The sequence below is a fragment of the Podarcis gaigeae genome, assembly GCF_964106915.1.
Source record: "Podarcis gaigeae genome assembly, chromosome: 13".
NCBI lineage: Eukaryota > Metazoa > Chordata > Lepidosauria > Squamata > Lacertidae > Podarcis > Podarcis gaigeae.
In genome coordinates this window covers 40,329,977-40,342,271 of record NC_139689.1, presented here as the reverse complement: position 1 = coordinate 40,342,271, position 12,295 = coordinate 40,329,977, and the positions used below count along the sequence as shown (strand labels likewise).

Here is a 12,295-nt window from a genome sequence, read left to right as displayed (position 1 = left end):
AAAAACAAATAAAGGCTGTTAACCACCATACCCAGAAGAGAGAGATAAGCCATAGGCTCACCTACTCATTCCTTCCACAAATATACTGTGGCTTATTGTGATTCCAAATGGGTAACAATGGTTAGCTGAAAACGTAAGAGAAACGTTTGTGCCCTCTTTCTGTCTGCATTAGTGGAGATGACTGTTCTTGCACATACTCTCAGGGGGCGTGTCATGGGCGGGTCAGCAATAACTCACACAGTGTCAATGAAGTTAACTTTCTTTATTCAAAGGGGAAAAAACAAGCTCAGAGACCAGGCCTAGCGAGCACAGCAACTCTTCCCAGTAGATCTTGCCCCGATGAGTCAGTTGTGAGGTCCCCACCTCCCCAAGTCTCCTTTCCCAGGTCCTTCTCAAGCAATCTTGGGTTCCTTCTTCTTGTCTCTCATTGCTCCATCATCTTCTTCTCTCTGCATGTTCTGGTAGACTGGGGAGAGGGGAGCTGGTCGCAGCAGGAGGGAAAGACCCCTGGCTTCTTCAGCAGCCTGCCTCATCTCTGCCTCTCCCTCCTCTCTAGCCGCCTCTTCTGCCACTGGTTCTGGACTGCTCTCTGCCACAGCCTCTTCCTGCTCACTAAACCCTGTTGCCTCTTCAGCTTCTGACTCCTCCTTCTCCCAGTGTGTTCCCTCTTCTCCCTCTCACCACTCATCATCATCATTCCACCACCAATCCTCTGGCCCTCAGCCTTCTTCCCCTGAGGGTTCCCTTGGGGGTTCCCCAGCTGGTGTCTCCCACTACTCCTCTGCATCCAAACCAGTTCATGACACATACTTAGCACTGTGTGAATTCCTCCATTAGCTCAGGTGTGGGAACCTTTCTACCGAGGGACCAGATTGTCATCTTCCCTAACCCCCAATGGGCAAAGTTTGACAGGTGGGCAATGACATCAGGTGACCTCCCCCCCCCCCTTGCAGAGTCTTCAGAAGCCCCATTGAAAGCACCATTTGACACAATCTTGGACTGGTGCTAACAAATACCCAATGTGGGTGTGGCTTGGCCAAAATGGCCTCAGGCTAAATGGGGAGGACTGGGCATTCCCCACCCCTGCCTTAGCAATAGCTTTAAACAAGCCACTGTTTCACAATTATATCTGAATCCCACGAATTAATCTAGTCTTACGTTGTTGGGCTTTCTCCTGGATCCAGCAAATGAAGAAGCCACACATACAAATCTTTGTCCTTTGAAATAAACCCCAGCACCTCCACATGCCTGCTTGTGATTCAACCTGGTTTTCCCCCATGATGCCTACACCTTTCCAAGGCAAAACATCCATCCATCTCCCAACTAATCCTGTACCCACTTACCTGGGAGCAGCCTCCACTGAACTCACGCTGATCGGCTTTTGAGATACATCATGTATAGGACTCTTGTGAATTGCTAAACCACCTCACGCCTTTTGTACACTCACATTCTCTCCTCCGGGTCAGGAAATCCCCCCCCACATGCTCACAAATCAGACCAAACGCTTCCGCATCCTTCACTTCCTCCCGCAATGCCACTGATGAAAAAACACACCGGTTGAACTGTATATATATATATCTCGCCTTGAAGCTTCCGAAGAACAAGAGCCACACACCCCTTTGCCCTTCTGCAAATAACACCCCCAGACACAGAGCCCCATCCCTTTGGAGACAAACCCACCGCCTGCACCTGACCACAATGCAGAAAAAATACCCACCTACCTTAAGTCCCTATTATACAAAGGCGGCCACGCCCCCCTCTTGAATTACAGGCGAAACACCTTCCTGTGTGTACCCCAACACCCCCTCGCCCAGTATATGGGTCCATTCTTCGTTTTGCTGCGACCCCCCAAGAAGGAATGAAGAAAGCTCTGACTCAGCAATTTTTTTCCACCTGTCAGGCCGGACACGATCCTGGATTCTGAAACAATCCCCACGGTAGGGGGGGCGGGGTGTCCATCCGCTTTTGGCAAAAGCCCCGCTTAACCTGGTGCCCGCAAACAAGGCACGGTTAAATAAAATTTAAAAAGCAACATGCAATGCAATGCAATGCAATGCAGCCCGGGCCCTCCCATCGCCCCACCCCGAGGTTTTTAGCACCTCCTTGCACTGACCTCTCCCCTTCCCCCAACCTCTTTCTCACCACCACCGACTCAACCTCTCCCCCACCTCGCGCACCGCGCACCCGCACACCAACCTCCCACCCGTGCAAATCTCGCGAGACAACACGTGCTTTCACAAGTGGTTCCCCCCCAACACCTCTTCTCCTTGCACCAATCGATCCGGGGGCTGGGCTTAAAAAAAAAAAAAGCCTAAGTAAAGGGGGGCGGGGGAGAAAGGGGTGTATAGGCGAGAGCTGGGGGGGGGGAGAAAAGTGAAATGTGGGGGGGCTGCCCCGCCCCCATTGATCGCAACTTGCAACCAACCCCCCCACCTGAATAGCATTTTTTGGGGTAAACGCCCCCCCCTCTCCCACCCACCCATCCCTAATCCCTTCCTCGGGGGAAAAAGAGGAGGAGAAGGAGGAGAGCCCCAACCCTCTCGGGAACGAGGCTACCTTTGCCGGGCGGGGAGCCTACGCGAGGCCGGGGATTTTACGGCCTGCCTGCTCGCTTCTCTCCCTTCTCGGTCTCCGCCGAGAGGGCGCGGGAGGAGCAGCTGCTCTCCCACCGCCACCTTCCTCCGGTGATCCCTCCTTCTCCATCTCCCCGTCTTCTCCTTGGGGCAAAAAAGGGCCCTGCAACCAACCAACCGGCTGGCCCAGGAGCGAAGCCCAGCCGAGCCACCGCCACAGGTGAGAGACCGCGCGTCCCGGGCATCCCTTGCCTCGGCCCCACGTTGCGGACGGGCGCTGCGGGGAGAGAGAGGCTCGCTTCTCCCCCGCTGCCCTTCCATCCAGGCCGTGGCCGGCGGGAGAGCGGGCGAACAGGCCGGCCTTCCCCTGATAGGCCTAAGGAGGGTCGGGGAAGAGGTGCAGCTGCGGCGGCGGCGCTTTCGGAGGGAGGGGTAGGTAGGCCTTGCAGCTGGGGCTTCTCCTTCACCCCCAGCTCCGTTGCCGTTACACTTGGTGACATTTTATTTTTTTGAGGGGGGGTGTCAACAGTCTGTGTAGGCCTCGCCTCCCCCCCAGTCCTATCGGTTGCTATAGCAACGCCGCGGAAGAAGGGCGAGTGCGCCCCCCCCCCGTGTCCCAACCTCGGCAAAGGGGCCCGGGTTACTATGGTAACGTTGTGGGGGGACGGACCCATACATGCCCGTGTAGGCCTTGGGGTGTGTGGGTATCTCATATTACTGTGGGGTTGTTTTTATTGGGGCGACGTGTGTGGGGTTTTTTTTTTGGGGGGGGGAAGGGGTAACGCGCGTGGTGGCCGTTCTCTCGTGTAGGCCTCGAGACTGGCCTACGTTGCCTAATTAGAAGTTGCAAGCCCGGTGGGGGCTTAAAATAAGGGCGAGTTGTGGGGGGGGGAGCGAGCGCGCCCGGGCTGTTGCTATGGGAACGTTCTGATCGGTTGGGGAGGGGGGGCGGAAGAGCCTCCCTCTCGCGTGCTGGGTGGGGGGGCTCCGTTGCCTTGGTAACTTTCCGTGGTTGGGAGAGGGTCGCGCCCACCCGTGTCAGTGAACGGGGCGCGGTGGGTGGGTGGGCTGCCGGGCCTAGAGGTCTCAGGTACCGAGCCTCCTCGGGCCTGGTCGTGAGGGGATTGTTTTGTTTTCCGGTCAAGGGGAGAGTGAGATGTCAGCGGCCTCTGGGGACGGCAGGCCCCCACGGGTGGGAGTCGCCACAGCTGGAAGTGTGGGTAGGGGTTGTTACTGCTTTTTTAAAATAAAAATGGGGGGGTTGATAGGTTAGCAGGGGTTAAAGCAGGAGGGGAAAGGGGTGCTGTTCTGTCACTCCCCATTGGAGTAAAAGAGGTGGTCCCCATCCCATAAGAACAAGTGAGTAGGCTTGGAGTAAGGGGATGGATGCTTGCCTGGGTGGAGAACACTTATGCAGTGGGTGGGGAGAGCCATTGGCTCCTGTTTTAACTACAGTGGTACCTTGGGTTACATATGCTTCAGGTTACAGACTCTACTAACCCAGAAATAATACCTCGGGTTAAGAACTTTGCTTCAGGATGAGAACAGAAATCGTGCTCCGGTGGTGCAGCGGCAGCGGGAGGCCCCATTAGCTAAAGTGGTGCTTTAGGTTAAGAACAGTTTCAGGTTAAGAACTGACCTCTGGAATGAATTAAGTACTTAACCCGAGGTACCACTGTATTGTGAATTCCAACAAGGTGGTGGTCTCAGGTCCTAAACTGTAGGGCCATCTCTTGAGAAGTCAAGGTTAAAGCGAGCAGGATTGGAGGTTACAAAGTGAAATAAATGTGTCCGCTGGAATAGCAAGGGCGAGGGGGACACTCAATTGAGGGACGTTATGTATTCGTTTATCATTTCATATAATGCCATGAAACAACAGTTTGTTTGCTTTATCGTCATTCCGCACACATACATGCTTGAGAGATGCTCAATTCCCACTTCAGGGAATTTAACATGCCTTGAGGGGAAAGTGATCAGAAGTCTGTTTAAAACATGCACAAATGCATTTCTCAGATGCCCGCCCACTTTAGGGGTTCAGAAGTCCCTGAGGTGACAAACCCACCTTTGTGTGGCTGCTTTAAACTTGAATGCTTTTAATAATTATGAATGCTTCATTATCGTCCCAGCTGGTTCCTTTGTAGCTTATTGAGTTGTTTTAGAAGCCTTGTTAGGAGATTTTGGAATGTTTATAAGCGCACTCGATTACAACCATTTTCTTCCTTCAAATAGATACTATGATAAAAAATAAGCCTATTTGGACATCCCATCACTTGCACTCATATGTATATTTCAAAGTAAAGTGTGGCTAAGGTTGTAGCCGTATGGTCATATTGTTGACATGTTCTTCAGACTATCACCAGCGACACTACAGCACTGCCGTCTTATTTATCTGTTATAAGTCAAAGATGGGGGACCTGTGGCCATCCATATGTTGTTGGACTTCAGTGGAGTTGTCCATTAGCCCTAGCCAGCATACCAGTAGTTAGAGATGATGGAAGTTGTAGTGCAACCATATCTGGAAGGCCATAGGTTCCACACCCTCGCTATAAATATATAACTAGCCTTTCCATTTTAAAACATTTCAGTGGTTGATAGCATGATAACAAGACAATTGAACAGCTAAAAGGAGGTAGCAGATAACAGATAGCAAATACAGTGGTACCTCGGGTTACATACGCTTCAGGTTACAGACTCCGCTAACCCAGAAATAGTACTTCGGGTTAAGAACTTTGCTTCAGGATGAGAACAGAAATCGTGCTCCGGCAGCACGGCGGCAGCAGGAGGCCCCATTAGCTAAATGGTGTTCAGGTTAAGAACGGATCTCTGGAACGAATTAAGTACTTAACCCGAGGTACCACTATAAAATGCTAAAGAAAGATGGGGAAATGAGGTTCCCTGGGAAGGGAGTTTCAAAATCTGGGTGCAGCTGTATCCCAGCCAAACACAACTGTGATGTTGGCAGGATTCAGAAGAGAGTCTCCCCAAAATATCTTAATGAGCGGGAGAAAGCAGTCCTTTAAGTATCCTGGCTGCTGTTAAAAACTCCCTGACTAGTGATTTTTAAAAATTCCACTTGATGCTTTTTCTTCTGCTGCAGTCTTCTAGAAAAGTGATAATGGGGACAAAATGGAGAGCAAACAGAACAACTGATGTGAAGTCAGTAGCTGGTCCCCCCCACTTCCTCTTTCTAAAGGGTATTGGTGGTCTTCAGGAATGTTCCTTCTAAGCATGTGCTAGAGGTCCAGAGTGATTCAGTGTTTTAACTTTTAGTTGGGGAAATGAAAGTGAATAAATAGTTCTGGAAACAATGCCTTTGGAAAAGTGTGAGTCATAGGGTCATATGCACTTTGGTTTTCTACTGTTCTGTCAATCAATTATTAAATAATTGCTCCGTTTAGGTGCTATAACACAACCTGTACCATAGTCTAGCTTTATGGGAACTGGCCTGGCCTCCTTCAGGGCTTGCACTTTTCTCCTCCTATCCTTTGACACAATCGCAAAAAGGAGATTGGAAGTTTCTTCTTCGGCATTGCATATGAACTTGGTTCCACAAAGTAAAAATACTTTGTGGAACCAAGCCATCTTTATAAATTATGGCATGAAGTTGGTCCCCCCCCCCCCCGTTACCATATTTAAGATTAAACATAGATTCTTTTAATTATAGTTTAGTATTGCCTCTGAGCCAGTCTGAAATGTTTCCAGAACTCCCAAGAACTCTTGCGATATACATACGCTAGCTCTGTCGGTAGAGCATGAAACCTTTAATCTCAGGGTCATGGGTTTGAGCCCCATGTTGGGTAAAAGATTCCTGAATTGCAGGGGGGTTAGACTAGATGACCCTCGTGGTCCCTTCCAATTCTACAGTTCTATTATCTGACCCATGTTGTGGCCTCTGTTTTTGTTTTAGTGTTTGGTTGCGTACTCTTCAGCAGTCAAGCTCATGGTAGATCTGTCTGGGAAGATGCTAAAGGGAATTGAAAAGAAAACAGACCTATGTTATCCATAAATGTTTTCATTTCTGTGATATTTTTAGTGTAACTTTTGAGGGGTTGATCTAGAAATTGCAGGGTAGAAGAATGCATGGTCAAGGATCTATCTCTACACTGAGGAAATGACTGTTTTGCCTGCAAACGCATATGTATTATTTCTGACTTTTGTAAACAGGAATGAAATATTGTATTAGCTATATTTACTAGTTAGGTTGACAGTGACCTGATATTGTTAACCAACTTCAGAGGAAAGTTACTAAGAGTGGCTTCACATGAACACAGAGGAGAACCCATCAGCAAACTGAAGAATTGTGCCACACTGATGGAGGACCAGAATCTCCGAGATACAATATTCATAGGAAAATAGGCTTCCAGTATATTTACAGTCCTACGTTGGTTGCCAAATGCCTTGGAACTCGTAGATTTCGGCTTCCGAACAATTGAAAACCTCCTGCAGCCAATCAGAAGCTGCTTCTTGGTTTTTGAATGGTTCTGGGAGTCGAATGGACTCCTGGAACGCATTCTGTTCGAGAACCAAGGTACAACTGTATGTGGAATAGAAAGGCCAGCCCCATGACCTGTTCTCTATTAGTGTTTTGATGTGAAATGTGGTTAATGAAGGGAGATTGTCCAGTACTTTTGAGCTGCCAGTGGAAACACATGTTGCTACTTTGGCAGAGTGTGATTTGCAAATGCAGTATCTTCAGTGTTCTCTTGCTCTTCATAGGAAAGCATGGAATAGCAACAACATGTTTCTCAGAATGAGGAATATACTGTATTAGGGTCAAATAGGTCCTTCAGAAATGAACATACCCAGTCCTGTATGTGTGATACGGGACTGAAGCAATTAAATATATATATAGTGCATCTCAGCATGTTAGCATTTGCCTTTTCTCTTTTTAGGAGTGGTGAATTGCTATTCATTTCCCCTTACAATCTCAGCTTCTTGATTACTGGAGATCTTACGCGGTTGCTACTAATGATATTATGTTAAAAATGCTTGTTCCACAGACATTTACTAGGGTAAGAGAGAAAGGAATTTTGGGTATCCAAACTGTGCTCTTGATCCAGATGAAGAAGGATAATTAAATCACATTCACTTGTGCATAGTAAGGGAAGAGTAGTTAGTCCATACACAAAGAAACCACCCAGCAATGCCAGGGAATAATTTTACTGGCAAAATAAGAATTGTTACCCACAGTTCTGGTTATAATGACACCATTTAAAACAACAGTGTTGTATCACTATATACCCCTTTATGTTTGATTGGTTAATGCTATTAATGTTTCCTTATATTAATGTTTTGACTTCAACCCAATAATGGCAAGCTTTAATTATTTCTGCATTGGATACTTATACACTGTGTTGTCTATCATTGTTGGCAGATATGATGGAAGAATTGCATAGCCTGGACCCACGACGGCAGGAACTGTTGGAGGCCAGGTTTACTGGAGCTGGCGTTGCAAAGGTTGGTATCAGCACAGCTCACTGACCAAAAGCATGTGCACACAACCTTTCATTTGATGCTTGGTGAACGTCTAATGATCTAGAGTGTCAACTTTTGGCATCTTTTATTTGCCGTCATGCGGATGGAGAACACTGCTGAAGCAAAATGTATGTATGACCTCTAAATGTTCAGAAATCAAACATACTTCAAAAATAATCTGGCATTTCATGACCTCTGCAGCTTGTTTTGGAGTTGATGTGAAAAGTTCATAATATATGAGCAGTGAGCATTAGTAGAAGGTGAATGCTTTTTATCAGTTGAGTAATGAACTTACATGGGAAGCTTGAGAAGTTACCTTCTCACACAATGTTAGACATTCCTATAACTAAAGTTTCTTTTCTGTTCTTATATCAAGTATCTGCTTTTGGTAACTTCTTTCATTCTTTGTTTTAAATCCCACATCAATGTTGATGGCATTCTCTTCCGTCAGCCACCTCCAGTTCTCTCAGGTTTCTTCTGTTTTCACTAGCATATCATAACATCATCCAAACTAAATGTTCAAGACTGAATTGCTCTGTGTTTCATCTTATTTTTATGGACGGAGTTGCATGTTGAATTGGTTGCAAAAATGGGATCCTGACATTCTTGGGATTCTTAGAAAAACAGCCCTCAGCGACAATAACAACTATAATTGGTTTTTAAAGTGCCTTAGGTTTTATAGGTGCTTCGGAAAGATTCAAAAACTACAACCCCCGCTCTTAGTCTTATATTATAATGCAATACAAAATAAAAGGACGAGGCAACAACAAAATAAAAGGTAAACTGGGACCAGTTCTTCATAGTTCTAAATTCTTACAGTCGATACAGATTACCGTATTTTTTGCCCTATAGGACGCACTTTTTCCCCTCCAAAAATGAAGGGGAAATGTGTGTGCGTCCTATGGGGCGAATGCAGGCTTTCGCTGAAGCCTGGAGAGCGAGAGGGGTCAGTGTGCACCTACCCCTCTCGCTCTCCAGGCTTCAGGAAGTTATCCGCAAGCCTTGGGAGCTCCATGGGAGTTTCCGTCGGGCTCCCAAGGCTTGCGGATAGCAGCCTGCATCCTGAAACCTGGGGCGCGCTACACAGCACGCCCCGGGCTTCGGACAGATATCGGGCAGCCCCACAAGCTTGGGGGACAGCGAGGGGGAAATATTTTTTCCCCCTTTATTTCCCCCCCCCCCAAAAAAAAAACAACTAGGTGTGCCCTATGGGCCGGTGCGCCCTATGGGGTGAAAAATATGGTATATAAATGCAAATGTTGGTGAAAGGTGAGTCTGGTAGTCCTCTGAGGCTAGAGGAGAGCCTGCATGCGATAATCCTTGGGTGGTACTCCTACTCAGAGTAGACCCATTGAAATTAATTGACATAACTAATTTAGATTCATTGATATCCGTGAGGCTAATCTGAGTAGGATTTAGTTGAATTTAACCCCTTGCTATCTCTGCTTATCCGTGACAGCTGCTTCTCACCCTAAGCAGGTAGCAAATAAGTCTGTGTTACATAGTTCCCATCACAGACATGTTGCTAGCCTGCCAATAATAGACTGGAGCAGGCATAGGCAAACTCGGCCCTCCAGATGTTTTGAGACTACAGTTCCCATCATCCCTGACCACTGGTCCTGTTAGCTAGGGATGATGGGAGTTGTAGTCCCAAAACATCTGGAGGGCCGAGCTTGCCTATGCCTGGACTGGAGGATTCTTGAAACAAAGTTTTTGTAGACCATATTTGATTTGGAACTGTCATCACTCGCTTTGGGTTTCATTAAGTTTGATTTTATGTGCAGCCAAGTTTAGCGTATTCATTTTTGCTCCATTAAATCTTGTCATGAGCTTATCATTTGGCTGTGCAGTATTTCAAGAAGTTTTTTTTTTTAAGCTTGCGTCTTGGGCTTTCTTAGTGAAAACATTTGGGAAATTAATAAAACAAGACAGTCTTGTGCCTCCCCCCCCCTCAAAAAAAACAGCTGGGAATTGGGGGACAGTCAGGAATGTCATGCAGTTTTGGTTCACATGACTGCAATGAAGGTGGAATTAGCAACGCCTCCTTACCTCTTTGAGGGACAGTTTCTTATCTTAATTTTAGGTCTAATTTTGAGGTCCAGGTTGCTCCACTTCAAAGAAAGAAAGAAAAAGATTCAAATTCCCGAGATGGCCAAAATGGTACTATTTTGGTATTTTATTAATAATAATGGTGTATACATTTTGTTGTTATTATTTCAACTTATTAGTTGCTTGGCAGTAAAAAGTCTCCAAGCAATTTACAAAATGAGAAAGCAAAATGCAAAGCATACGATGAGAAAAAGAGCAATCCATTGCAGTAAAAACCATACAATACAAACAAATCCAATAGAGCATCAGCAAAAAAACGTACCATCAACAGTCAACAATATCATCCTCATTTGCCAAGTAGCTGGGAGTAGAGAAATTTTACCTGGAGCTGGAAGGGTATTAATGATGGCACCAGGTGGGCATCACTAGCAAATGTTGTACTTAACACAAATCAACCTAGCCACTGTGTGTGTTTTGGAGCTTCATGTTCCTTCATGTAGTTATTCTAAACTTCTTCAAGGGAAATATGATGAACTAAATCCCCCAATTTCTTTCAAAGATCTCATTGCTGTTGGTTCATGTGTATAGTCTCTCAAGTCTTTGTAACTCTTCTGTTATTAGTCTGTGCGCTGACTTGCATGTCGACATTAACCTTGGTTTAACAATTAAATTTGCCAGCCAATTCCATCGGATACTCCCAAACGTAAAACTTTCCCACGGTATTACAAAGGTATTATGGGAAAACTTTGTTATGAAGACTTTTTGAATGAATAGGATATGGTTGGTGAGATAAGCTTTTATGTGTGAACTGAAAGGAACTTAGGGAGAACTAGCCCTATTTGCCGAGCTGAGCCTTTTCCCTGATGTATTAATCTGCAAGAATTTTTTTGGTTAGTTATGTGAGGCCCTCATCTTACATCTGAAGTAACATTGTCAAGACACAAGTATACCACCTGATTGGAGTTTAAGGCCAATGTTATGTTTATCTGCCCTTTGTACAGTTCAGCCCGTGCTAGTATACTAAACTCCATAATCCAGCCTATGGCTGACAAACCACTAGACCTACAGCTTGCCTGGGTTCTTCAAGATGTGGATCCTTATATTACCCTACAGGTTGCCAAATTCCTAACAGCCGTCCTCTCGTACAAGAGACGGAATGGAATGTTAGCTGATTATTGATAGTTATAAGAATTTTCTATAATGACATCAGATATTGAGTTTAATATAGTGCCTAAAATTTTTTATCTCAATCTTTTCTTATGAATGGCTAATATCTGCCCTTGTGAGTTGTGAATTGTGTTATATTATTTGTGGTTTGTACGAGTCCGCTGTTTTATTTGATTTTGTGTGTGTGTGTGTGTGTGTGTGTGTGTCTTTCTTGATGGGTGTAAAGCCGAATAAAACATTTTGACTAAGGCCAAAGTATTCATGTGTGTTTCTCTGCAACCAGAAGGACATTTTTATTCAGTGCTTGGGCATCTGGTGCAGTTCTACTGTATAGTTTGTTGTGTAATTGTAGCCAATTCTTCCTTGTACTGTATATAAAGATAGGAATTGGCACTTAGGTGAGACTATCCCTGTTGCTTGAGACTCCTGTTGGTAATGGGAGTCATAGGTATTTATGCTCTGATGACTACCCAGAGATTAAGGTTTTTCTTTTTCCCAGGTCCACTGAAGGGTCCTTCAATTTTTGTATCTCTATTCTCAACAAAGATTTAATAGGCATGCCACCTTCCTGTTTGGTGTACTGTTTGATCTTTTTCTTTTAAATGATTTGATTTGATTTTAATATTGTATAATTATTGCATGGTTGTAGCCCATCCTGCGATCTTGTAGTAAAGGGTGGGCAAGAAATCTGTTTAAATATATAACACCCTTCCCCACTAGGAACAGATGGCAGTGGTGCCCAACATAATGTCAGGATGCAAGTGTCCTTGTGTCACCAGTCCTCCTTAAAAGCTTTTACATCAATTTTTACACAAACAGGTTTAACCAAGTAAATGCAAGTTTTGTTTCATCCTAAGCTTATAGCATGGGGAGGCAAACTAAGGCCCAGGGGCTGGATGCCCAGTCACCTTCTAAATCCGGCCCATGAACGGTCCGGGAATCAGTGTGTTTTTACATGAGTTGAATGTGCCCTTTTATTTAAAATGCATCTCTGGGTTATTTGTGGGGCATAGGAATTTGTTTATTTTTCC

At 45.7% G+C, this 12,295-nt stretch overlaps 1 protein-coding gene and 1 long non-coding RNA gene across 15 annotated transcripts in view; one reads left to right on the top strand and one right to left on the bottom strand.

Moving 5' to 3' along the window:
- Window positions 1-247: 247 nt before the first annotated feature.
- On the bottom strand, window positions 248-1,864 carry LOC310830335. 2 transcript variants are annotated; one of them, XR_014557596.1, is made up of 2 exons: window positions 1,811-1,864; window positions 248-1,537 (listed from the first exon to the last, which is right to left on the bottom strand). It is a non-coding gene; the product is annotated as an uncharacterized lncRNA (long non-coding RNA). The 2 variants fall into 2 exon arrangements; XR_014557597.1 differs by having other exon boundaries at window positions 1,722-1,858.
- A 259-nt stretch (window positions 1,865-2,123) lies between these two features.
- TLK2 (tousled like kinase 2) overlaps window positions 2,124-12,295 on the top strand; it is a 39,032-nt gene continuing 28,860 nt past the window's right edge. Inside the window, exons 1-2 of one of the 13 annotated variants that reach the window (XM_083709317.1) lie at window positions 2,124-2,793; window positions 7,948-8,030. In XM_083709317.1, the coding sequence (XP_083565443.1) occupies window positions 7,950-8,030 (81 nt within the window). In that variant the 5' untranslated portion in view covers window positions 2,124-2,793; window positions 7,948-7,949. The other 12 variants (XM_083709309.1, XM_083709318.1, XM_083709310.1 and 9 more) reach the window with 12 other exon arrangements.